General features: G+C 32.6%; 3 protein-coding genes and 1 pseudogene across 16 annotated transcripts; all 4 read left to right on the plus strand.

The window, feature by feature from the left end:
* LOC146940155 (uncharacterized) lies at positions 1-1,654 on the plus strand (annotated as a pseudogene). Its single transcript, XR_015031899.1, has 2 exons — positions 1-105; positions 195-1,654. The product of XR_015031899.1 is annotated as an uncharacterized LOC146940155 (transcript).
* Positions 1,655-8,471: 6,817 nt separating this feature from the next.
* LOC146940156 (uncharacterized) lies at positions 8,472-10,944 on the plus strand. Its single transcript, XM_085753792.1, has 5 exons — positions 8,472-8,609; positions 8,725-8,798; positions 9,582-9,714; positions 9,834-10,106; positions 10,443-10,944. The coding sequence occupies exons 1-5, from the start codon at positions 8,490-8,492 to the stop codon at positions 10,707-10,709; spliced, it is 867 nt and encodes a 288-aa protein (XP_085609918.1). The 5' UTR covers positions 8,472-8,489; the 3' UTR covers positions 10,710-10,944.
* A 2,152-nt stretch (positions 10,945-13,096) lies between these two features.
* Positions 13,097-26,311, plus strand: LOC146940157 (sugar transport protein 5-like). 3 transcript variants are annotated; one of them, XM_085753794.1, is made up of 5 exons: positions 13,097-13,481; positions 23,916-24,130; positions 24,321-24,640; positions 24,961-25,587; positions 25,738-26,311. In XM_085753794.1, the coding sequence occupies exons 2-5, from the start codon at positions 23,998-24,000 to the stop codon at positions 26,173-26,175; spliced, it is 1,518 nt and encodes a 505-aa protein (XP_085609920.1). In that variant the 5' UTR covers positions 13,097-13,481; positions 23,916-23,997; the 3' UTR covers positions 26,176-26,311. The 3 variants fall into 3 exon arrangements, with proteins under 3 accessions (XP_085609920.1, XP_085609919.1, XP_085609921.1); XM_085753793.1 differs by having other exon boundaries at positions 13,098-13,481; positions 23,927-24,130; XM_085753795.1 differs by lacking the exon at positions 13,097-13,481 and adding an exon at positions 23,327-23,537 and having other exon boundaries at positions 23,927-24,130.
* LOC146940158 (glucose-6-phosphate 1-dehydrogenase 2, chloroplastic-like) lies at positions 13,847-22,243 on the plus strand. 11 transcript variants are annotated; one of them, XM_085753788.1, is made up of 21 exons: positions 13,847-13,992; positions 14,498-14,716; positions 15,437-15,519; positions 15,666-15,778; positions 15,958-16,130; positions 16,483-16,632; positions 16,720-16,840; positions 17,153-17,382; positions 18,173-18,305; positions 18,388-18,459; positions 18,615-18,764; positions 18,873-18,999; positions 19,819-19,946; positions 20,452-20,542; positions 20,627-20,699; positions 21,003-21,115; positions 21,201-21,268; positions 21,367-21,434; positions 21,534-21,593; positions 21,709-21,954; positions 22,041-22,243. In XM_085753788.1, exons 7-11 carry the CDS (start codon positions 16,754-16,756, stop codon positions 18,642-18,644), a joined length of 552 nt encoding a protein of 183 aa, XP_085609914.1. In that variant the 5' UTR covers positions 13,847-13,992; positions 14,498-14,716; positions 15,437-15,519; positions 15,666-15,778; positions 15,958-16,130; positions 16,483-16,632; positions 16,720-16,753; the 3' UTR covers positions 18,645-18,764; positions 18,873-18,999; positions 19,819-19,946; positions 20,452-20,542; positions 20,627-20,699; positions 21,003-21,115; positions 21,201-21,268; positions 21,367-21,434; positions 21,534-21,593; positions 21,709-21,954; positions 22,041-22,243. The 11 variants fall into 11 exon arrangements, with proteins under 11 accessions (XP_085609914.1, XP_085609907.1, XP_085609908.1 ...); XM_085753781.1 differs by having other exon boundaries at positions 18,674-18,764; positions 18,858-18,999; XM_085753782.1 differs by having other exon boundaries at positions 18,674-18,764.
* Positions 26,312-27,175: the final 864 nt, after the last annotated feature.

Genomic DNA, 27,175 nt, shown 5'->3' on the forward strand with positions numbered 1-27,175 from the left:
ATCGCAGATTTTTTCCCTTTCCCCCAAGATTTGGATATCAGTTTCCCGAAAGGAATTACCACCTGTGGCATTGACGATGAGGTGGATTATAACAATGCTCTACAGGTTCTGACTCAAAAGCTTTCAAAACTCTGCAAGGTTAATCTCTCTGGTAATTTCTACGTAAATGACTCATCGTTCTTTCAACTGTGTAGGAACTGTGAGCTTCTGGAAGAGGTGGTTATGTTCGAATGCCCTTTGTTAACTCATGCTGGTATTGCTTCTGCAATCTGCCAGAGACCGAGTTTGAAGTCTTTCTCTGTTAGCAACTTTATGGAAGCAAGAGAAAGGGAAAATGTTACTGCATACTTCATTGATTCGTTTGTGAGTTTGAAGCGATTAACACATCTTGATTTGTCCTTTTCATGCATTACCGATCATTTGCTTTACTCTCTAGCAAATCAAGCTCTTCGTTTGAGGAACCTTGTCCTCCAAGATTGCTGCCAATATACATTTAACGGGATCTATTATTTCTTGTCAAAGTGTCTATTTCTGCAGCATCTAGATCTTCAAAATGCAAATTTTTTGATTGATCCCCGTTTATTAGAGTTGTGTGAATTTCTTAGTGATTTAGTATCTATAAACGTGAGTGGTTGTGACAGGCTTACCAATTCGGCCTTGTTTGCACTCCTTGAGAGCTGTCCTTTGCTGAGTGAGATCAGAATGGAGTCAATGGAAATTGGAACTGGTCCATTGGTGGATTTGGTTGTATATCATCAAGTGAAGTCTCTCTATTTGGCTAACAATTGCTGGTTGTATATCTGAATGTATTGGTGAAGTGTTAAAGAGATGTCCTAATCTTAGACATTTGAACTTGGCATTCTGTCCATACATTAATCTACCTTGGATCAACATTAAAGCTCCCAAATTGGAGGTTCTGAACTTGTCACTGTCAAGAATTGACAACTTAGTAATGTATGCGATCTCAAAGATTTGCCCTCAGCTTGAGAAGCTGGACCTGGAACGTTGTTATGGTATCACAGAGAAGGGAGTGAAGCTAGTGGTAGAAAACTGCACACACTTGAGAGAGATTAATTTGCGATACTGTCGTAAAGTGTCTACTAATAATGTTGATTGGATGATATTTTTGAGGCCATCATTGAGTATAATAACGGCTCCCGCATCATTTCATTCTCGTCCCATTAACTATAATAGGAAACTCCTCTTTGGCCGATGTCTTGTTTGCTAGTATATTATATACATGTTCTATTCAAGTTGTATAAGATTTTTATGTTGCAGATGTTACTTCTCCGAGTTTTCTTGTTGAAAATGTGAATCTCCATTTGTTTTATTTTGTTAGTGGTCTGTGCATGATAATTACACGAGTATAGCTTTAATAGTTATTATTTGAATAATACATTTCTTAGTAGAGTTCATAAAAAATATTGATTTTGTTACATAGAATTTGAACATTTCTTTTGATGTGCAAAATTGTTAAGTTTTGTTTCATCAGGTGTGGTGTTCATTGTATTTTGCAGGTGGACAATTCCATATTGACGATTCCATGTAGTTTGCAAACCTGGCACATCAGTCTATTGACATATTATACTGCCAATACTGGTTATTATGCCGTCTTCACTATTTGAAGAGCTTTTCCTATTTTATGTTTCATATTAAATATAGGGTTAATTATGTTTTTGGTCCCTACAAAATTGCGACCTTGTAAGTTTAGTCCTTACTTAATTTTAATAGCATTTTTAATCCCTACAAAAAATTTCTGCACTCAATATTAGTCCTTACTCAATCCAAATTTGTTTAATTTATGCTTAAACTCTTAAGTTTTTCAACAATTTTTTACAGGCGTGTTAAGAACGTTATTAAAAGGTCCTCCGAAAAAAATATCGTAAAAATTTGATTTCTACGTCCATATTTTTGTTACTTATATCTTAAACTTTTGTCGTCTTAAAAAATTTATATTTAATTTATTTCATGTTAAAAAATTATGGATTTTTGTAAATGAACCTTTCATAGTGTTCTAAACTTGTATAAAAAGAATCGTTAAAAAATTCTTAAGTCATAGGATAATTAAACAAAATTTATTTTAGCAGGGACTAAAATTATAAGTAATTTTTTTTTGTAGGGATTAAAAATGCTATTAAAATTAAGTAAGGACTAAACTTACAAGGCCGCAATTTTGTAGGGACCAAAAACATAATTAACCCAACAATATATGCGATCATTTGAGTTTTACTTGATTTACTAAAGAAAATCAAATAAGTTTTAGTTATGTTTGGAAGGAGGGCTTAAGAGAGAAAGAAAAAGGAAGACTTACTTTTTTTTTTATTAAGCGTGATTGAAGTATTTTATATATGATCATTTACCATGTTGTAATTAAAAAAAAAATCAATTATATTTTAGAATATAAACTTAGCCCTCCACAATTCTCCCCTTCAAAACCCTCCCAAACATAGCCTTAGAATTTCGCTTTACTGTTTAGGTGCATGGTATCAATATATTTTATTGGCTAAATTACATCAGGGGTCATTTAAGTTTGAGGTTTGTAACAGATAAGTCCCTTAAATATTTTGGTCACACATAAGTTCTTTTTAAGTGTATGATTTGGCATGTTGATTGGTCAAACGTGGCGTTTTTGTGATCTGATGTGGCTAATGTCATCTCCTTAACTGCCTCATCGTAGAAAAATGTAACATCACATCATCATTTTTGTACCTTTTGGTTAAGAGAAAGACTAAATTGAAACTGTTTGCAAACTTAAAGGACTTATGTGTGACCAAAATAACATAAATGACCTATTTGTTACAAACTTCAAACTTAAGGACCTCTGGTGTAATTTAGTCTATTTTATTCCAACCAAACTCATAAGTTGTAAGTTAGGTTTTGTTAAGGGCTACAATCCTGTCTAGCTAGTAGCAATTACCGTTCCTAATTAATTAATGTAGTCTGCACATGAAAGTAAAGATGGTGGACAATTTAAGGGTTTGTTTGGATTGATTTATTTGAATTTATCCTTTAACATGAGTTTCATAAGATAGATGGGAGATCTTATGAAAAAAACTTATGGCATTATCCATAGGTGACAACTTTGTTATCCAACGAAAAATGTTGGGTAAAGTTGCCCAACTAAGTTGCCATAAGGAGAATCTACTATGTGTATTACTCCAATCAAGTCTTTAAAAAGTGGATTGTTTTCAAATTTATCATTTATTGTGTTCAAACAAGGGGATCCATCGACACCTTTTTTGTTCCTTCTTGTAGCCGAAGGTTTTAGTGGTTTGATAAAAAAATGCGGCGAACCTAAATATCTTCAAAGGTTTTGTGCGCTTCTTTTCTTTTGGCGTATGCTTTTTCGGTGCAGCATTTTTGTTTTCCCCCGGATTTTATTCAGTGTGCTGCTTTGGTGCGGTGTCGCTTATATACAACATTTTGTATTTTTCCGGCGCGTTTTCATGCTAGTCTTGTGCAGGGAACTCTTATACTATATTAGCTCATATAAAAAGTCATTTATTGTGTTATTATTGGTCATTTATTGTATTAAGATTGAATCAACTATGTATGATCAAGGCATTCAAAAGTTTATGTGTGGAGAGAAAAATTGATGAACATTAAATCTTAGAGTAATGATATTTTGACATCCATTTGATGACAACTTTGTTGACAACCTTGTTTTTCTCACTTCTTATTGGTCAAAAACAATGGAGAGAGAAAAAGGAAGAGAGAGGATAACAACATCATGTGAGTATGAGAGAGAAAGTTGTCCAAAAGTTGTCAAAAAGTAATTGTCAAAATATCATTTCTCTAAATCTTAATACAATTAATGACTATGTGTAAAACACATACTAGAGTCAGACATTTGGTACAAAGGATCTTTAAGATTTAGTGGCTTAACCATAGAGTGTTGACTTGCTTTCAAAAGAGTTTGCCCTTGAACTTGATACAAAGTCTTGTCTTTATCTATGACAGAGAGCTTCTCTTCAAGGTCCAATACGTTGACCATGTCAAGAGGCAGATCTTCATTTGCTCAAAATTTTCTGCTCACTTAAACACACATTAATATATCCTAGTTGTTCTCGTATGCTTTGTTATCATCAATAATTAAGGGTTGTTGTTGTTTAATCAATTTTGGTCTAACAAATGAATTGAATATGAAAATTGAGATGAGAAAAAGAATAAAAAATTTGTTAAAAATTTATTGCGAATTTATTCAAGTTTACCAAGTACACTAAAGTCCAATCGATTAAAATGAATTTTACTTTTTCGAGTTAATATAATACTTGAATTTACATTCAAATCAACTCAAAATTGATATATAGATTTGTGGAATCATACGATTCCACGAGTTAACTCATGATTCTAACAATCTATATGATGAGAATAAATAATCGCTTTAGGCTTCATTCGTTCCATTTTTTTTTTTAATTCAAACAGTAGAATGTTATTCCATTTTTGCAAAAACAAAATAAGAATGTTATTCTATTATGTTCCACCAGCGAAAAGACTGACACTAATACGCTCATATATCTGCTTTTCTATTATGTTTAATTGTCTTTATGTTAGCATATCCTGGTTATAGTTTTTTAGCATATATACCAGACTCAAATAATTTTTTAAATGAAATTTTTTTAATACCATTAAAAGGATAAAATGGTAAACACAATAGCTTAAATGAGGGCATCATTGGAAGAGAAGTTACTACAAATATAAAAAACATTTGGATCAGGACAAATTCTATACCGCACACCAAATCTTTAAATTAATAGCTAAATAACTAGTTTTTCGAAAAAAATTTATTTTCTATCATTGACAATTATAATATTTTTTTTATGAGTTTTATTACTCATAATATATAATATTGATTATTTTTACAATGAAATGTAAAAAATTTAGTACGGTTTTTTTTTTTTTTGAAAAGGCTTTAGTACGGTTCTTATAAACAATGAAATGTTTTTTTTTTTTAAATTCAATAAATTACGTTTTATTTAATAAAAATGATCGTTAATCTGTAGATATATGAAATAAAGTATTATATACCTCAATTTACAAATATCCCGTACAAGTTTCCTTGGATTAGTGGTATGAGATGAGATGAAATCTATATCCAAACTGAGAAATATATGGATCATGACTTGGGAAGGTTGCTTTCGTAATTGAGCCGCAAATGAATTTTAAAATTTGAAATATCCCCTTAATTGGTGACTGCTTGCAACCGGTTGTTGGATTTTGCTTTCTTCTAACGGATAACTATTGTTGGGTTTGATACCGTTGCATTCTCTCTCACCTTCCACTGAGATTTATATTTTCAGAGACGAAAATACCCTTGCAACTATTCTTTTGTTTAACACCGATGTTTTTAGTTTTAATACTAATCAATTAATCAATACTCGTTTGATTTTTTTTCTTCCTATGACAATCACTATTTGAAAGCTCACATACAAAATAGAAACATTCCAAATTCGAACTCCAATAATCAAGAAAATGTTCCACTTGACAACTTCGACATTACTAGTAAAACATTTTTACAAAATAAATTAAAAGATTGAAAAGAAAAACTAGTTGGGTACATGTGAGGAGGGAACTTTCATGTCTAAGAACACCAAGCAGGTAATTATGAATCAAAATGATGAGAGATGCCCATTACCCACACGTGAAGGCTTTTCATGGTTTTGCTTGTGTCCCACGAATGGTTTCAATGAAATTTATAAATATGAAAAAGAGAATTCTAGTTCAATATCGCAATTCTGGGAAAAGCTCACCCTTGATTGAATTGAATCAAATGCCTCAGTTGCCAAGAATAGAATAGAATAAAATTATATAAAGTAACAAATTAGTTGGCAAGTCTTGACTTTTTGGCTTTTGCACATGAGTGTCACGAGATATCTGATCAAAGAATTTATTCTTGGTTCTTAAAACCCACTACTTGGTTACAGTACTACCATTTGCCAACAAGTTCATACAATGAGTACTCCCTCCGGTCACTATTAGACTATGTGCAATGGGCTTGTTGAAGCTGACATTAAACAAGAAAAACCACTCCAATGGTGTGTTGAACCTGTGTTGAAGGAGCTGTTGGATGAGAGAGATGATGAACCGATTAAACAAAATTGAACCTGCCATCCGATGCCACGTGGCGCGCTTATATTGGACCAAACGGGCGCGTGTAGAACACGCGCAGACCAAGTCGTGTGAGCTGCAGACAGGAAGGAGAGAGAAGCAGAATTGTGGAATGATGGGGGACATGTGTTGGTCTTTTATTGGCTGTCCGTTTTTAATTTTTTTTAATAATTGTACATCAATTATTTTGTTGAAAAATAATTTTAAAAAAAAAAATATATATATCAAAATTCATGATTTTTTTTTCTCTATAAATAGAGACTTGGTTCATTTCATTTGGACAAAAAAAAAATACCAAGTTTTTCACTATCTTCTTCTTATTATATATTTCTATTAGTAAACTAAGTGAAGTTTTAACCTTCTTTTTAGTGAAAATAAAAATAAATTATTTAAATAAAAAAAATTTCAAATATTTTTCAGTTTTTCTTTATTTAATTTAATTATAATTGATAATTGTAATTTTATGTAATTATAAAAACAAAAATATAAAATTAAATAAGAATAAGAAATAAAAGGTGGTGGGGTAGAGTGTTGAATGAAAAAAACCATTGGAGAGATTAAAGTTGAATGAGTGTTGAATTAAGAGAGAGAAAATGATGTGGAGTGTTGGGAATTGAAAAAGTGGGTGTTGAAGGGTGTTGAATGGGGTTAACCATTGTAAATGGTCTTATAAGTAAATTTTGACTTTTTATGTTCATTCAATAAATGATGTATGTGGTCTATATTGTAGACCACATACATCATTTATTGAAGACCACATACATCATTTATTGAATGAATCTAAAAAGTAGAAATTTGCTTATAATAGTGACCACATACATCATTTATTGACTTTTTTAATTTCTTCTTGCCACTAAATAGACATGCCTTTACAATAGTGATATTAGATTATTAATTTTTGTTTAAGGATTAGTACATTCCCTTTAGAACTTTTACCTAGGGAAAAGCAGTGTCTATCAAATCAAATAATGTTTACATAAGCCAAAGTGAACTAATACTATAGTATTTTATTTTTCTTATTTTAATTTAGGTTGGTTGAGTTGATAAAATTCAGCTCAAATTGTATTTATTATCGATGTAATGATCATGTTGGTGGACAATATATACTTATCAATATCAACACTATTTGAGTTTAAACTTTTTATGAAATAGTTTCTCGTGTCCCTCGCAACATTTCTTAAATTAAGTGTTTTGAGAAATGTGGAGGTCAAGACTGAGTGTTAGAAACCAACTCATTTAAATTTTATTCTTTTGAGCTTATGTCTATTTTATAGGGTTTGAGACTTGCAAGGAACTAGAGTTCCACTTATCTCTGCTATTATTCTGACCCCAAAATTGTTCTTGGTCTCATCTCTAAGTTTATCAATTTGTTTCATCGTCATGTTTATGCGATTGTGAATATCAAGGACTTGTTGAACTTGGATTGAGAAGTGAACCTCTATAATAGTGAGTTTGATTCACAAAACTATACAAGATGAAGATATGATAGTACAAGACAAAACATAATTGTAATGGAGAGATAAAATATGATAATTTTATGTTGAAGAATAAAAAAATATTTTAATATTTTTGATAGCTTAGTATGGACAAAAAATTATCTCAACTTATCTCATCACTTGTTTCCTTAACTAGTGTTTTGAGAGTTTTAGTTAGCATTTTCTAAAATATTTTTGACAATGTACTCTAGTAGTGACATTAAGATAAAAATTTGAAATAATCCTCTCGTGGTTCGAAGGTTTTGCATAGTCATGTTCCAGATGTACCTAAAAAAACTTTATTCTTATAGAAAATAAAAAACCATGTTTTTCACTTTTGATTAGCAGTTGGGTTATACACTCATCACAAAAAGAGAAGATTAAAGGGAAAGAAAAACAAAACGAAAAAGGTAAAATATTGAGAATTGTTGCGTTAAGGGCAAGAAAGTAAAAACATTGGTACACGCTCATAACAACCGACATGTGGCGGTACATGCGGCGCACATGCTTTACCGTCCAAGTTATACGATTACGAACGAAATACACACACACTAATTTACCGGGGCGGTTTTTCATATTCAAAAATCAAAATCAAAATCAAAAGTGGGAAATGAAAGCATTATTATTCAAATTAAATAAAAAACGTAACAGGTAGATTAATTAAATAATTAAATAATTAATATTTATATATAGTACAGGTGAGTGAGTGAGTAATGCGTATAGTTAGTAGTTGTTGTTGTAGTTTGCTTTGCTTTGATTTGAAACAGAAGAAGAGTAGCTTCTACTTGTTCTATTCTATTCTATTCTATTCTATTCTTTTCTTTACTCTCTCTACACTCCACTCAACTAAACTCTTTAAAAATAAAACCCCACTATCTTTTCTCTCTTGTTCTTTGGCGTGTGAATATGGAGAGGAACACTCCGGTGAGGAAACCACACACTTCAACTGCAGATCTACTTGTTTGGTCTGAAACTCCAATCAATGATTCTCCAGCTCCTCCTTCTTCCGCCACTCGTTCTCATCAGGTAAGTAAAGTCTGACAAAACGTAACATTTCGTTGTTATTGGTAGAGTTTATTAACCGCTTGAGTTCAATTGCTTATGATTTTATTTTTTGTTTGGTTGATTGGTGAATTTTCAGCCGTCGGATGGGATCAGTAAGGTGGTGTTTGGTGGTCAGGTTACTGATGAAGAGGTTGAGAGCTTAAACAAACGGTGAGTCAGATCTATATCTCCTTATTTTTAGCTCATTCAAATTTTAAATTTTCAAAATTCAAATGAAGTTTTTTTTTTTTTTTAAATAAAATAACTGTCACGGTCTGTGTTTTTTTGTTCCGATGTTTCAGGTTTTGTTTGTGTTATTATTGATTGATCTGTAAATAATTAATATTAATATTATGCCCTGTTTCTATTTTTGTCTTTATTTTTTTACTGTCAAATTGAAATGATTATTAACTTTAGTGTATGTTGCTCCTGTTATTTATCATCTAATAGGAAGGTATTATAGGTGAAAAGGGTTAAATGGAATTTGAATGAGTTGTTGAATTTCAATGAGTGGATCTATGGTTTAGATATCATTTCATTTCAGCTCAGTCACTATGTTACATGTCATTTTTACCATTTGCAATATTGGGCTGGTTATAAATAGAAATAAGAAATTCAGTTCATGTTATTTAAACCTACAACATTAGCAGTCATTTTGTATGTGTCTGAAAACTATATAATCCCACATTGAGTTGTTTAGTAACATACATACAGGGCACAAGTATAGTTTTTGCCTAAATTGCGGTAGCACATTTTGAATTTTGATTCTGTCAAACTCACCACGAATCCGAACATACTTTTGCCTTTTAGTTTAATATGCCCTGCTGCTGCTTTATTAACTGCTTAAATATGTATCATTTATGGACTGAACTAATAATCCTAGATCAGTTTTGCTTGGTGTTTTTTGTCCAACGTTGCGTGGCTTCTGATCTTGTTTGGCTGTTGAATTTCTAGAAAGCCTTGTTCGGAGTATAAGATGAAGGAGATTACTGGCAGTGGAATATTTGTAGCCAATGGAGAAGATGAGGCCCCAGAGGATGGCAGTGCCAACCCTTCAGCAAATAAAACCGGAATTCGCATGTACCAGGTATAGCGTTTTTTGTAAGGAAAATAATACAGATACTTATTGTATCTATCAGACTATCATAGTTTTGCAATGGATTTCTGCTAACTTGTATTTTAATCATTTGTTGTTGAAAATTGCAGCAAGCTATTGCGGGAATCAGTCATATCTCCTTTGGCGAGGAAGAGAGTGTTTCGCCAAAAAAGCCTGCTTCATTGCCTGAGGTGGCCAAGCAGCGTGAGCTCAGTGGAACTATGGAAAGTGAAGACAATAAGTTGAACAAGCAGCTTTCTGATGCAAAGTGCAAGGAGCTTAGTGGTCATGACATATTTGCTCCACCACCAGAAATCAAGCCTCGGCCAATTACTCCTCGCATATTGGAGTTGAAAGGGAGCATAGGCCTTGGAGAAAGTCATGTATGCACCACTATAAGTTGCTAACCTGAATTGTTTTGGGTGATTACTTTCAAATTTGATCTCTCTATGACCCTCAATTTTAAAATTTGGATCATATTTCAGTAACTTGGCTTTGCACAAATAGAATTCATATAGTACTTTGTTTAGGAAAACACAATGCATGTAATGATTTTACCGGAACGAAAAGCTATAGTTATTGCATCATGGAATGAATAATGCTAAGTATTTTGAGAATGAATCATGGTCAATGCATATAAGTAATGTTTTTATGTAGCATTTGTGAGTTTTTGTGTGTTTTATATAATATACCATTTATTGTGTTGTTACCTTGGTTAGGGTGATGGAGATCAAGACGCTACTACAGGGGAACCAGTTCTGAAAACAGCAAAGAAGATTCTTAACCAGAAATTTGCAGAACTGTCAGGAAACAACATATTTAAAGGCGACTCTCCGCCTTTGGCTGCTGAGAAATCGTTGAGTGGGGCAAAACTCCGAGAGATAAGTGGGAGTAACATCTTTGCTGATGGAAAGGCGGAGTCTAGAGACTATCTAGGCGGCGTACGGAAGCCGCCTGGTGGCGAGAGCAGCATTGCGCTGGTATAATTTGTTAGGTCTAACTTATTTCATATACTGTCTTTGTTTTGGTTTTAATTAATTTTTAGTGGGGATGTGTTATTAATATTATTTGACCTTGTATTTCTGGGTTTTGGGAATTTGCCTTTTAGGTTCCTTGATTAATATCTTGACCAAAAAGGACCATTGCTAATTGGTTGTTTGTTCATAATCATGTGTTTTCTTCGGTGCTTGCTTAATGAAGTGATTTGGACTGTTTACTCCATTGATTATTTCCATTAACACTCGTCCAATCGATTTCATTTGACTTTAGATTTCGTATATGATTTTTTCCTAGGTTGTTATACTGTCCGTGTATCAAAATTAATCTTTGATCTGATAATTTGATCTCATACAGTTTTGATCCTCATTTTTTACTCTCTTCCTCGTTGTTGTGTTCTTTGTCTTTGGGGGTAATGTTGGGATTTGGATTTTCCGTTGTCTTTAGTGTAGTGAGCTTAGGGCTCTATGATTAGGGAAAAAACAGAGATTGAAAGCCATAAAATTTGTGAAATCAGGGAATATATGGTAAAAATCTTCTACTGCATTTCAAATGAACACAATTTTACCGTACTTTTTAATAAAAATAAGATAGGCTCTGTTTGGTAAACCCAAAAAAAGAGCTTTTAGCTCTTAGCTTTTAGCTTATAAGCTCATTTGACAAAAAAAGCTCTGTTTGGTAACACTTTAGCTCTGTTTGGTACAACGAGCTTATAGCTTATTTCAGGAGCTTATAAGCTATTTTTCAGAAGCTACTTCAAGTAGCTTTTGAGCTTATAGCTGTTAGCTTTTCATTTTTTCTTCCATATTTACCCTTATTATTCAAAGCAAAAATTATCAGCTAATTTTATCAAACACTTCAACTAGCTTATCAGCTAAAAGCTATCAGCTAGCTTATCAGCTAAAAGCTATCAGCTAGCTTATCAGCTATCAGCTAATTTTACCAAACAGAGCCATAGTATTTTTTGATAATAACGTAAAATAGATAAACAAGTATAACAAATAAGCTCTCCTCTTTACTCAAAACAATACCTTTTTTAGGTGTTAGTTGTCATAGCCAAGTAACTTATACTGCATTTGGCAAGATTAATTTTATAATACGTAGTTAGTTGATTAGTTTGTAAGTTTGTTTTATCCATAGATATGGAAATGTTTGGTGATAGAGTGTAGTTATTTGATTAGTTTGCAAGTTTGTTTTTATCATAGATATAGAAATGGTTGGTAAATGAGATTATCACGCTCTAAAAATTGTTAACTTCTTATACATGCTTCCATTCAAAATCATCACAGTTACATTGAAGTGGGAACAACTTAACCAAATTTAATCAGTTATTTTTGTTTTCCACAGAGGTCTTAGTGTTATAAGGAAAATGGTAACAAGTGCCACTCGAATATTAGTTAAGAAAACAAATATTATTGTAAATATTTTTTAAAAAATTTGTGTAGTCAAAATTTAAAAAATATAAAAAATGATGTTTACAATGTATAATTTTCTTTTTTGACTAGTATCCCAGTGGAACTAGTTAGCATCACGTTTTAATACCATATCTATATAGGTAATTGTCGTGAGATCAAAGAGAAGTAAGAAAAAAGTAGTGTGAAGGGTGTTTGAGGATTCTTGTTCTCCGTGTCGTTGAGTAGATCTTCAAGAACTACATCCTCCGGTTACTATTATAAGCAAAAATCAACATTTTAGATTCATTTAATTAATGATGTATATAGTCTTTATTATAGACTGTATACATCATTTAATGAATGAATCTAAAATGTTGATTTTTGCTTATAATAGTAACCGGAGGGTGTACATGTTGAATCTTGGTGATGCATAAAAAATAAATCAAACAAACAATGTAGTTAAAAAAGTCAAACTCAACTTTTATTATCTTTTATTATTAGAAAAAATCTTTAACTCTTTCCATCTCAATTCTCAAATTAATTGATCTACTTTGTCATTTCAAACATATTGTAAAATGGTATAAATGAAATAGAAATAACAGTATTTTTAATTAAAGTAATCTATTTGTTTATTTACTGTTATCATAAATGTAAAGTAAAAGATGTTAAATTGAGAATGTTAAAAGTAATATTAATTAATTCTTAAAATAAAATGATATTAATTAGAAGAAGTTACAATTAAAGAATAAATAATTCTATATTAAATATTGAGATGGTCAGTTATTTTAAGACAATTTTTCTTTGAAAAACGACTGGTTCTGAGGTAAACCAAACTTTTAATTAGGTTATTGTAAATAAATAGAATAAAAGTCTAAGTCCAAATCACCCCTGAATCTTTAAACACCACTGAATCTTTTTTGACTAGAGCTAGAAATTAAATAGGTCAAAAAGAACCAATATATCGGATCACCACAAGATCAATTCAAATTCTCCACCAATGTTTTCTTTTTCTCTCTTCCCCTAAATTTTTGATCAAACCCACCATAGAAAAAACTTTAGAAGACAAAGTAACTTTCTTTTCCTAATCTCCTTCCACTTTTTTTCTATCCTTTTTCTTTTTTTTGTTTCTCTGAGCCTGTAAGGCACATTGTTAGTTTCCTATTGGCATTTAATTTTTTAGTTCCTAAAAAAACTTGTATTCTTACCTTACATACTTTGTCATTTCCCTTTTCATCTTACCATTAATCAGACGCATCTCTCATAACTTCTTTTTTCACCTTCTTTTTCTATAACATTCTCACACTCTAGAAGAGGTATGAGACTATTGTTGAAAAGCAAAAAGGATCATGCAAATCTTGAGAACATAATGTAATTAAGCGTAAGATAGCGTATAATTATTTTTTGTCAATGTTTGTATTTATTGTCATTAATTTTATATAAAAAAGACTTCATTGTGTAGTTGAAGCACACGGTTTCATAATCTCATACCTTTATTTGCTCTCTTTCAACAACCATCATTTATGTTCTCATTTTAATAATATGAAGTTTTTGTTTACAAGAATAAAAAATAGACCAAATATGTAAGTTGTTTTAATGTTACATATTTTTGCATCTACTAAACTAGATAGGAAAATGAATGTCCGTGCCAATTACCATTTTACCCTTATTGGGGGTATTTTGGTAAAATAATTATTTGCCTTGCTTGCCCTATATATATGTGTAAAGAGAAAGAAAAAAAAACAGAAAAAAGGGAAAAGAGAGAGGGTCGGGAAGTAGAGAAAGAAAGGGGATGAGAGAAAGAGAGAAACGATTTCTCTCCCTAAAACTCATGTTCTTCCTTCTTCTTCCTTCTTCCGTTTTCATTTCTGCTTCATCAAAGGTAGTAACAACCCTTCTTCTTTTGTTTTTCATTTTCATTTTCTTCTTCATCAAAGTTAATTTCTGGGGTTGATTAATTTATTTAGTTTTTCAGCAATCTAATGCCATGCATGTCTCAGATAGAATGAATTTTGTGTGTAATCTGTTTTATTTTTGTTTTAGCTTTTGTGTTTTGGTGATTCTGGGTTTTTTTTGTTGTTGATTCTGTTTTTGGTGTGATTATGTTTTTGTTTTTGTTGTTTTTGGTTTCCTTTCCCTCATGCATGTAGAAATTTGATGAATTTAGAGTTAGGTTTTCATTTGGGGGAAAAGGGAATTTCTATGGTTTTATGAAATTGAGTAATAAACAGTAAAGTAATATATGTCCCAAAACATGAATTCATGATTATGCTTCTTTTTTAATTGTATAAGTGATTATGCTTAAATTCATCAATGTAATATTCTCTGGTTTGAGTGTTGAATCTAATTCTAATCTTGCATGTGGGTTTGATTGAAAATTTGTGAAGGATTTGTGAGAAGAATGTTAAGTTTGGGTAAGAGGGGTCTGAGGTCGAGAGTGAGGCAGAGGGAGAAGAGTAGAAGAAATGGAATTAGGGTTCTGAGAAAGAAGAAGTAACTAAAGAAAAATTAGGGGTTCTTCAAGACTGAGTAATTGGAGATGGAAGCTAGGAACTTAAGGAAACAAGAGCACCAGAGCTTGCTGCCATCACCATAAAGAATTAAAGGTGGGTTTCCCTTTCCCTCATCCCTCATGCATAATCTAAATCAACTAACTTAGGGGTTATGAGACATGAAATTGATTGATGAAAAGTAAACTGTTCATTATGCATGTTTGATTTTAAGAATTGAAGTTATTGCGTTGATTTGTTTGTGTATTTTTACTAAATTGATTTTGTGTGAATGATAGCATGATTGAAAGGTTTATTGATTTGGCCACTGGAATAATTTGATTGAATGGGTTTTATGGTGAAGTGATTCTTATTGTATATGAAAAAGGAGATTATAAAAATGAGCTAGGTTTTTCTTAAAATTACTGCAGAAAATAGCTTCAGTGCAGGATTTTTAATAATTTATTGATTTTGAATTTTTAGACGGGACCAGTTGTATAAGTTGCAGTTATAAGCTGGCTGCATACAGCAAAATAATCAGAAATGTTTGATTTCATATGAATGATTCAATCATAGGTTTTATGGACTGCTGTGCTGGAATTGGTTTCTACAGATCAGTTTTAGTGTTAGATTTTTCTGAAATTGATTACTTTGAATTTGGATATGGGACCAAATTCATTGTCTTCGTGTGAGTATTGGTCATGTATAGAAAAATTTACAAAAATTTATAACTTCAATTTATATGTCTTTGTGGCTTTGAATGACAGATGATTAACTCATTTTTTTTTTATGTTTCACATATATTGCTTCTACTAATTGAGTGAATTATATGTTCAGGTTCCTCCAGAACTGCAAGCTTCTTTTATTGCAGCAGTTGATAAAGGAAACATAAGAAGCATGCCAACATAGTGAATAAAAAGGTTCTAAAATATTTATCTAAGATTTGATATGTTATGGATCATGTTATTTTATAATTATATGCATGTAATATCTAAATATTTCCTAATGATATGTTCCCTGTTACTTTTTTTTTTATTTTGACAAAATGTTTTCTGTTACTTGACAGGGATGTTGGCAGTAATATCGCATTGAAAATTCTGAAGCGTGTAGAAAAAGGTTGGGGTCAAGGAAGTATATCGAGTTTGCTGCCTCAAAAGAATGATTTTCTTGATTACTAAGGTAGCAGTTTATGTTGGTTTGAGGTTATGAGATGGTTATTGGTTTGTTTTGTTGTTTGATTGTGGTTTTGGATACACTTTGATCATGTCTATGCGAACTGCGTGCTGCAATTTAGAAGTATATGATTTGTACTAAACTTTTATTTTATTAATATGTTTTATTTGGTATGATGATTAAAGGAAACTGATAAGGTTGGTGAAGCAATATGGTGAAAGAAAATGGGCTCAAATAGCTGAGAAGTTAGAAGGAAGGGTTGGCAAGCAGTGTAGAGAGCGATGGCATAATCATTTGCGTCCTCAGCTGCTTTAACAAGATCATTCAAGCAGTATCTGACCGAGGATCAAATTTTCAGGTTTTCTAACTACACTTTGACTGTGTTTGGATATATTAAGCGCTTATACCATTCACACTTATCATATAAGTGCTTATATATAAGCTATTTCTATAACAAGATAAAAAAAAAGTCAAATTGTTTTCATATAAACTATAATCTATTTTCATAAGCTATATTGGAGAGCTTATGAAAATAAGCTGAAAACAACTTACAAACATGTCATAAATTGTTTCCATGAGCTCCTTCAAACAATCCTAGAAGTGTTTATGGCAGTGGATAAACTCAAACAATCCAATCCAAACATGGTCTAATTATCTGTAGATTTTAATGATTGTAAAGTGCTTTATTTAAAATGGAAAATATTATATAGGATCGATCACTATCTTGGAAAAGAGCTTGTGGAAAATCTTTTTGTTCTCCGATTCTCAAATCTAATTTTTGAACCTTTGTGGTCGTGGCAATACATAAAAAATGTACAGTTGATATTCTCAGAAGATTTTGGTACTGAAGGACGTGGCAGGTAACTTCTCTTCCTTTGCAGCATTTACACTTTTTATGATCTTAAAATGGTGATTCTCATATATTTTCATATCTGTTCCATGTGTAGGTACTTTGACAATTATGGTATAATTAGACATATTATGCAGAATCATCTACTTCAAATACTAGCCCTCTTTGCAATGGAAACCCCTGTTAGTTTGGATGTAGAGGACATTAGAAATGAAAAGGTCTCATATGGTTACTTTTTTTATAGGCAAATATTAATTTTTAGTATATTACTCCCTCCGACCTTAAATATAAGTAGAAAGGTTCATCTATTTGATACAAATACATGTACCTTTTTCGGTTAAATATAAGGTCGGAGGATGTATATGCTAGAAGCCAGAGTTTAAAACCTGGACTTTCTTCTCAAAATCATTTGGGTGGTTTAGTTCAAGCACTTGAGCTACGCCTCAGAGACTCATGGTTATGGACCTTTAATTCATCTGTTTTAAATAATTGTGATTTTTCATGACTTTCAATTGCTTAATGGATGTCAGGTCAAGGTTCTTCGTTCTATGAGACCGATTAAACTCGAGGATGTAATTTTAGGCCAATATAAGAACCACACCAGAGGAGGTGTTGCATATCCAGCCTACATTGATGACAAAACTGTACCAAAGGACAACTTAACCCAGACATTTGCCGCGGCTGCCCACTTCATAGATAATGCAAGATGGGATGGGGTACCTTTTTTGATGAAGGCTGGGAAAGCATTACACACCAAGAGGTAAGTGAAAGGAATAAGTTTTGCACAATGTTGTCAATAGCAGATCGTGAAAATTTGTTGTTTGTTGAAATTCTGCTATGCTTACAGTGTTGTAGTGCTGATATAGCTGCTATTTTACAACCTTTTGTACTAAATAAAGTATTGCCAATATATAACATCAAAGTCAATAGTAGGTATATAACTTGCCAACATCAAACCAATGTCACAATACAGAATACAATCTCAATGACTACAAAGTTTTGGACTGCAGAATTTCACCTCATTTGATATAAAATAAGAATTTGTTTACAATACACTATTGTGAATCTCATCATAAACTTAAAATAGAATTTACAATTGTTTTTGCAAACTAGCACTATAACTATACTATCTACAAGTATGTGTTTTATATGTTTTGCGCCTATTTGATGCATAATAACAAGTATGTAAGAGAGATTTTTAAGTATTTGAGATGGAACACTGCCAATATTTTCCCATCTCTTTTAAGCTGAGATCAAGGGAATAATATCAGCTTATGTAATGCCAGAATAAGTGTTTCTTGGTTAATTTTTTTTTTTTTTTTTGCTAAATTAGATGGTCAATAAGATTGATCTAGAAGACAATATTATCTTGCATTTTTATATCAAGATGTTAAGATAACTACAAGTTTGAAAAATAATTATTTAAACTTCATTAGCCCCTATTTTGAACAATGTGTTTTGGTCATGTGACTATTTGGTGTAAGGTTTTTCACTTGGATTTTAGTTCATAAACCTGGAAACTGCAATTAACATATCTTTTCTAATTTCAGGTTTACTGATAAACAAATTGTGAGGCTTCAGGAGACACCTGACGAGATACCTGAGGGAGGAACGCCTCACACTGTTAGCTTGCTATTGCATGACAAACTGGTGTATATTGGAAAGCCAGGTGACAGAGTTGAGGTGAGACTATACCATGACACTCTGATAAATAGATATTCTCATGTTTGTTCAATGGTCCCATGAGTGTTTTGTTGTACATCAGGTGACTGGTATATACAGGGCTATGAGTGTCAAGGTGGGACCAACTCAGAGAACTGTTAAGTCATTCTTCAAAGTATGAGTTATCTTCTCAAACTCTTTTGCATTTAGAGCTTCACCTTTGCATTTTTCATCTTGTCTAATTGACATTTGTTTTGTTCCGTTTGGCCCTTAAAAGTTGGCATGATTCATTTCATTGTTCTAAAGGAAAAATGTGTTGCTATCATGAAGGAATCCCTGTATAATAAATATATTGATTAGCATGGGGTTGTTGATTTTGGTCGAAGCAGGGGGATCAGTCAACAGAAAGAGGCAAAACGCTTTCTAAATGCTCTTAATAAGCAATCAGAGCTGGAACAGAAAGATTTCTTTTCAGTATCTGTATGTACTTTCTATTTTTCCCTGCATGTGCTTAAAGAAGATATTTTCTTTTTTCATTTAGAGTTGGTACTGGTTTCACTAATTTTGGTTAAGTATTGAGGTCTGGAGACAACAATTGGAAGTACCAGACTTGATGCAGAAATGTGCATAATCTGGGTTCTTTTGCGATAACTCGCCGAAGTGAGGAGGTGCAGAACTGAAACTGAAGTGGACCTCGCATATGTTCAATTTAGAGGTGATTTCCTTTAGTTTTAGTTCCCACCTTTGGGGTATTGTGTGAATTGTAAGCAAATCATTAATTTTAGAATGTTTAGTTAATGTTTAGATAGATTACCCCATGAATTACTAATTTCAGGTCATTATCTTTGTTTTTTGAAAGAGATCACATGACTTGCTTAGCCTTTTGAGTTAGTTTGCATATATGGTTCATTTCAACATCAGCGGCTATCTATATTTGGTTCCTTTGTGGTTACTTCAAGGAAACTTTAGTACACTTATTATTTATAGACTGCGCCTTTTTGAGGTGCTCTCACTTTCCTAACTGTCATTGGCCTCATCCAAGCAATATTACTTATTTCTGCACCAAAACCTTTATTAAACTTCATGGGAGTGATTTCTGTAAGTACTTTTGTTTAAACATTATGAGACTTACTTATAGGCTAATGTGGAACATTTTTATGGGATTCTCGAGCACATCAAGATCTGAAAGGTATCGACTGATTTTGTTTCATTTGATATCACATGAAATTAGTAACTCCGCAGATACAAACCTGGTGATGTGTTTTTGCTTTTTGATGTTTTGGTTTGTGGTTTGTTGATTTCGGATTGAGATTTTAGGGTTTTTTTGTTGTTGTATGTTTTGGTTTTGAGCTGGTGTTTTGTTTCTGATGTATGAGTTTATGAGATGTTAATTTGTTTTTTTTTTTGGTTTTTTTTACTGGGTTTTTGCCTGAAAACATTGTTCTTTATAATAAATTTTATAAGAACCTATTGTTCCTCACATAAGTACTCATTTATAATGCTTTGATGTTCTAACTTATGCCCCACTGTATAGGATGCAAAGCCTGTGTCTAAGCCTGTTGCTGTTGAAAAAAGAGTAAGAAAGATAGCTCAGATTCTGACGATGAAGATGATGATAGTAGCTCTGAAGAAGAGAAGAAACCTGTGGCTGCTAAGAAAGAGGTTAGTGAATCGGAGAGTGATTCGTCTGAGGACGAGGTTTTCATCTTGTGCTCTAATTTTGTGTTTCGCTGTTGAATTGTTGAATTTGAATTCATATACTTATATATATTTCACTTGTGGTATGAAATTGTTGTTGAATTTCATTAGGGTTATGTTTAATTTGAATTCAATTTGATTTGGAATTAGTTTTGTGCCTTAATTTTGTGTTTCACTGTTATTTTGCATTTATTAGTTGTTATCCAGTGCAACTTTCTTTCTAGAAAGTTGTAGTTTATCTCACTATTTTTATGCAATGTGCTATTTAGTGCAAAAGTGTTGTCACATAGCGGCAATATAGCACTATCGGATAGCAAGATTTGAATAAATTGCTATCTGCGCGGCTGCGGTTGACAAAACTGCTTTTAATTTAATATAATGAAAATACCCTTTTGACGGTGTTCACATTTTTCTGTTTTCCAAGTTGATCTTGATCCATATGGTTTGCCTTCTGCGTTTCTTGATTCAGTTCAATCTATTGCTGATGGAGGTATACTGATGTGTACTGCAACAAATATGGCTGTACTGTGCGGTTCAAACGGGGAGGTCTGCTATTCAAAGTAATGCTATACCCGATGATGAGCTTTCTTTGCACTATTGTTTGTTTCGTGAACCTATCTTCTAACGACTGATTTTTACATCAGATATAGATTATACCCGACGAGAGGGAAATATATCCATGAAATGGCCTTGAGGATCGTTCTTGCTTCCATTGAGGTATATATCTGAAGCACTTCATAATGAAATCAGTAATAGTTTAATTGATTCCATTTGTTAGACTATTTGAGAAAAAAATCATATTTGGTTGACTAAGTCATTTTTAGTGGTTTTAATTATGTTTGTTTAAGTTTTTTAAATTAATCGGAATCTGAAAACTGTTTTTTTTTTTGGATAAAAATTAGGATTTAATGCAAATTAGGTGGTCATGATTTGCTTGGTAAAACTGTTTTTTTTTAAATCAATTATTTCTCGGATATTTTTTAAAATTGTTATTATCATACGATGATTGTTCTTTATTAGGTAGTCATGATTTGCTTGGGCGGACAAAAGATCAAATTAGGACCACCGACAAGTTAATGCTGCTCTTGCTACATGCAACCATTTGAATCTTGATGGTCTTGTCGTTATTGGAGGTATAATTCTTCCTGGATCTTCATTTATGGCAACATTCACATCTTTAAATGTCGTTTCTAAATGTTGAATTTTGTATTTTATTAGGTGTGACATCAAACATATATGCCGTGCAGCTTGCATAAACATTTGCTGTTGGAAAATACCCTACAAAGGTATATAATCGGTCATTTTCGAACTTGTCATTTGTCCAATGATCGGAAATGGAATATCTTATTATCATAATCTTTGTAATTCATTATTGCACTAGCAGTTCATATTGGCATGGCAGCAAAGTGCAAAATCAGGCTCTACAATTGGCATTGATTCTTTCCTTAAGAGGTAAGTTCTGAAACAACTCAGTCTATGGTATAAGGTGTTAAAAAATATATATTAATTCCCTACCTCCGGTGTCTCAAAATTCATGTAATCCTGGTTCAGTAATGGCAAATCTACAGAGGAGATCAGCTCCTGAACAATCTTATCTTGCTGTTTGAAAAGGTAATATGATCTCAAGTATTTATCTGTGCAGTCTTGGTAAGATGCTTCCTAATTTTCTAATAAATATGCTGCATCTTAAGAGGCTCTATATTTACGATTGCCCTCTTCTTAATAGGATTTTGCTTCCAAGTGACATGCCTCTCCTCACTGGTCTTGAAGATTTGCGCATAGATGGTTGTCCTGAATTGTACATAAAATATCATCTGCAATGTGGCAAGCATTGGCCTGCAATATCTCAAATCAATGCTTCTGCGTCACATTCCCTTAACATTCCCACGGTATAAAAAATGTCTCTTTCATTCTGATCAAGAGAAACTGGTGCAGTACCAGCCGCACCAACTGCAACAGCAACCCAGGCCCAGTAAGTATCTGATCACTTTTGTTACTTGATTTAGTTTTTTTTTTTTTTTTTTTATGTTGTGTTCTAAATGTGTGTTTTCTGTGCAGACCATCAAAGAAATCCAAGAAGTAAATCAAGTACCCAGAGGTCGAGTATTTTCATTTTAGAGCATAAGTTTTATCTTAAATTTCAGTTGTACAAGTACAATTTTGTATTGGGTTTATATTTTGTTGCCATTTTGGTATGGAAATGCACTTTGGTGAGAAGTACTATTGTTATTTTATATTCCAATTATGAAATTTCTTCCCTTCATTCCCTGATCATGCCTGCTTACCAGATAACCAACATTTCCTCCATATTAAGCTAGACATACTAAATATCGAATACCAAAATCATTGTTGTTCATAAGGTCTAAACTCTGCTGCGGTTGCCACCACTGAACCGAACACACATCCGTGCGCCCACACACTTGACACTTTCGCATATTGATGAATCCATGGTTCTCTCTATTTACCAATGCAGTCTCCACTACGAAGTGTTGGGTGAACCTATGAAACTAGATGTTTTTGTTTTAGGTCGTTAACTTTAGTTTTTATGAATGACTTCTCAAGAAATGTCTATAGAAATCTCTGTGCGCTTTTGGAGAACTGAATAACTTCCCATTGTTATAGTAATTTTGTTTGTGCGCTTTTGGAAAACGTGTATATACATATAATGAGGCTAGAAAATACATATACAAGTTCATTTCCATATCATGGGAATCCTCTTTTTTTCATGAATTAAGGCTTTGTAATGCTTTGATAAATATTATGCGCATTTCTAATGTTTGTGTAATATGCTTGCTTGATTTTCACATTTATAAACGACAAAAATCTCTTAAAAAAATGCGGCTATCTCCCTTAATTTACTTATTTTTCCTTTAGAACAATTTTTTTGACAAAATATGTTACTGAACCCCATGCTTTAGACCATGCATCACAAATATTTGGATTATGCGACCTTCGTTGAAGCTGGAAGACAATATGATATAAATCAGGTAATAGGGTTTTCATTGGTATACGTTAAAGCTTTGGTAATAGGGTTTTCATTGGTTTAGAAAAGTGTTTCTACTGCTGACTAAATATGTTTTCATATGTTTTCGTGACCAAGCCATTTTGGATATTTCATTTTGTAACCTGTAATGCCTGAATACTCTAAATATTGTCTTATGGTTTATAATTATCTATCATTTCGCGATTTATCCTTCCGATATAATATTTTGTCAAAAAAGTAGCTGAACCCCGTGCGAAGCACGGGTTTGTAACTAGTTATAAATATAAATATTCAATGCAATAGATATGCAGTGTAAACATATGAACAAATGATTTTTGATAATGTAAAAAAAGAAAGAGTTTTTTTTTTCTTGCATCTATTCAATAAAACAATAACTTTTTTTTTTTAAAGGGAAATGCGCAAGAAAACTTTTGAATTCGAATTCGAATTCAGCCCTAGGAATACAACAATGTTAAACCTCTTGAGGGAGAGCTTTGCCATCTCATTCGATACTACCGGACTCAAGAGATTAGTCTTTGCAGTTGTGTGCAGAGGATACCTGATTCACACTAGTACGTGTCAGATTTTATAATGTTGTGAATCGGATTAATGTTCAAGAGACATGGAAAAGGTTCTTGAATAGAATTAAGTCTTACTATAAATAGAGTGTAGATTCATCGACCAATTGGTCTAAATGGTAAGAGATTCGAGTCTCTTAAGCAAGTGGTCTGGGTTTCATCCCGACTCTTGTGTAAGGAGAAAATTCGGTTAGGAGAACACACCTTGAGTGTCTCACATGTTCTTCAACGGAGATTAGCTACTATAAAACGACAGTGAAAACTTGTACAAAAAGAGTGTAGATTCATTGTATTGCATCTTTAGTAAATAATAATGAGTTGACTTTGACTCTATATTTGACCAAACTTCTTACGCACTTTGCTCATCATTAGTATCCTTGCAGTGAGTAGAATCAGCTATGCAACATTACTAATGCTTAGAACCTGAGAAGATCGTCATCATAGAAGGTTCAACATGGCTGGTGGAGGACTCAAAGCAGACACACCAGAAGTGGATGTTGAGAGCAAGATAACAATCTCAGTTGTCATCACTTGCATTGTTGCAGCATCTAGTGGACTCATTTTTGGATATGACCTTGGAATTTCAGGTTCTTTTTCATGTTATAACTTTCATTATAAATGTTTCTGCTATCCCCTTCTAAAGCATCAAGTATATAAGCATGATCGATATATTATACATTTATAGTCATTTAAACGAATTTTCGTTGAGATAATTGTAGGTTTTTAAGGTGTTTAAGCTAACCAATTCAATTCTTGATGGAAATGTTAAAATTTCAGGAGGTGTTACTACGATGATGCCATTCCTCGAAAAATTCTTTCCTGAAGTCCTTGAGAAGGCTGCAAAAGCGGAATCAAACACATATTGTGTGTATGATAGTCACATGTTAACATTATTCACGTCCTCACTGTATCTAGCTGGGTTAGTAACTTCTCTAATAGCTAGTCGAATCACATCCACACTGGGACGTAGAAACACCATCATGTTGGGGGGTATCATCTTTCTTGTGGGTGGTGCCATTACTGGAGGTGCTCAAAATATTGCTATGCTCATTATTGGTCGATTACTTCTCGGCTTTGGAATTGGTTTCACTAATCAAGTGAGTTATTCCGTGTAATATTTTATGATTGATTACCATTTTGAATCTTCAAAATGTAGAATTTTGACAAGTAGGTTTCTAAGTTTACGAATCAACAAATTAGTTTGGAAATTGAAGATCGCCAATCAATTTAGTTGTTTGTCAATCAATTCAATTGATGAAACTGGATGGCATGATATCTAATTATTGATAGAATTGACTAGCGAAATGATTAAATTGATTGACAATATTCAATTTTAGAGACTAATTTGACATTTATGATTTTAAAAAAAAATTATGTAAATATACAACCATTATTGAAGTATGGTGATTGATTTAAGGCTACTCCATTGTACCTTTCGGAAATTGCTCCACCAAAATGGCGAGGAGCATTAAGCACATGGTTTCAATTTTTTATGCAAGTTGGCGTTTTGGCTGCGGGGTTCATAAACTTTGTTGCCGCAAAACACCCTTGGGGATGGCGAATCTCTCTTGGCTTAGCCGTGGTTCCAGCAGCATTGATCACTATCGGCGCCTTAATTATATACGACACACCAAACAGTTTGGTGGAGCGTGGGAAGATAGATGAAGCCAGAAAAGCTTTGCATAAAATCAGAGGCTCAGACAATGTTGAACCCGAGTTAGAAGAACTTGTTAGACAATCACAATATGCAAAATCTTTGAATCAAGAGCCTTTTTTGACCATATTGGAGAGACAATATCGACCTCACTTGGTGATAGCAGTTGCTATTCCGCTTTTTCAACAACTCACGGGGATCAATATGGTTGCATTCTATGCACCTAACCTTTTTGTATCGATTGGGTTTGGTCACCAAGCAGCTTTGCTTGGCAACATTATACTTGGACTTGTTAACATTGTTTCAGTCATCGTCTTCTCAACCATTGTTGATCGGGTTGGTCGAAGAGTCTTGTTCATCATAGGTGGCATTCAGATGCTTATCAGTCAAGTAAGCTTAATACTACCTAGATTTCTATCTTTAATTCTCTCGGCACTAAATTTAGTTTAGAAATTAGATAGAGATAGTACTATATTATACACATAATTTGCATTGCGCAACTTATTATGTTACTAATTTGTGTTATCTATTGCTATGAAGATTGCGGTGGCTATTGTGATGGCAATGGCGACTGGTGTTCACGGAACAGGTAGCATATCGAAGGGAAATGGTACATTGTTATTAGTGTTGATGAGTGTCTACTCTGCAGGTTTTGGTTGGTCATGGGGTCCTCTATTGTGGATAATTCCAAGTGAAATTTTTCCTTTGAAAATCAGAACAACTGGACAAAGCATAGCTATTTCTGTGCAATTCATAACCATATTTGTGTTGTCTCAGACATTCATGGCAATGTTATGTCACTTGAAGTATGGTGCTTTCTTGTTCCATGGTACTTGGATTATTGTCATGACCCTCTTTATTATACTCTTCTTGCCTGAAACCAAAGGACTTCATTTGGATTCAATCTATGACATATGGTGTAAACACTGGTATTGGCGCTACTACGTTAAAGGAGACGTTACAAAAAATCAAAACTGAGTTTTTTTTTTTTTTTTTTTTTTTTTTATAGCTAGATGTTGTATAAAATCTACCATAATAACACTTGTCTGAGATCAGAATATATGTATTTTTCTCACACTAGTCTAGCCAAGTAATTAAATTTTATGTCATTTCACTTCTTGTGTATCTGCTTGCATCAAATCAAATATATCAAAATCTTATTTGTTGGACTAAAGGGAAATCTTAATAATCAATATAAAATGTATTTTACATAAAATGTATTTTACCCATTTAAATGAGAAAATGATGATTAAATTAACATATTACTAATCTTTGAGTTGGAATAAATTTTTGTACTCAAAAACTTAATTACAATGGAGGTGTTTGGTTGTGAAAGCCTTATAGAGTGCTACTAGTGATGGTCTCAAGTGGTGGCAAAGAGGCTCCTTATATAGAAGAAATTTGGTTGGCTCCCATTTAGTGCCAATTAATGTAATTTATTCTCATCTATATATGAACAAGTGGATCACAGGTTGTATTTCTTCTATGGTGTTAGTTTATTATTTAGATCAATTTTTTCTCATCTCCTAATCTTTTATTTTCTGCAACTTTCTATGTTTGTGATTCATGCTTTTCATTTGCAAGCTATACGTGATTGTTGTTTTGTGAGGTAGGTTAAACATGCCAGTTTGCGTGCTACTCCTTGATTAGATGGCATATTGTATTTTTGTAGAAAGAAAAAAGTCACAAGCAAGTAAAAATTGATCATCAGTTTTCCTTCTCAATGCAAGTATAGTGGGGATATTCGGCTGTATCCGTTTTGAATTAAAAACTTACAAACCCATTATGTCTCTTTAACCGCTCTTCCTCAGATAAATTCCGTTAATTGTTAAGTTGAACGACAATCTTTATAGATACAATAACTTATCACTTTATTACTTGTTACGATTTGGTGCACTTGTCAATTCGTTCTATCATAAATTATTCAAATTAACATCAATATTTTTTATATCAAAATTCTAATAATCCGTATTCTAAA

This window comes from Medicago sativa, chromosome 3 (genome assembly GCF_051527215.1).
Source record: "Medicago sativa cultivar Bolivia chromosome 3, Bolivia_mono, whole genome shotgun sequence".
NCBI lineage: Eukaryota > Viridiplantae > Streptophyta > Magnoliopsida > Fabales > Fabaceae > Medicago > Medicago sativa.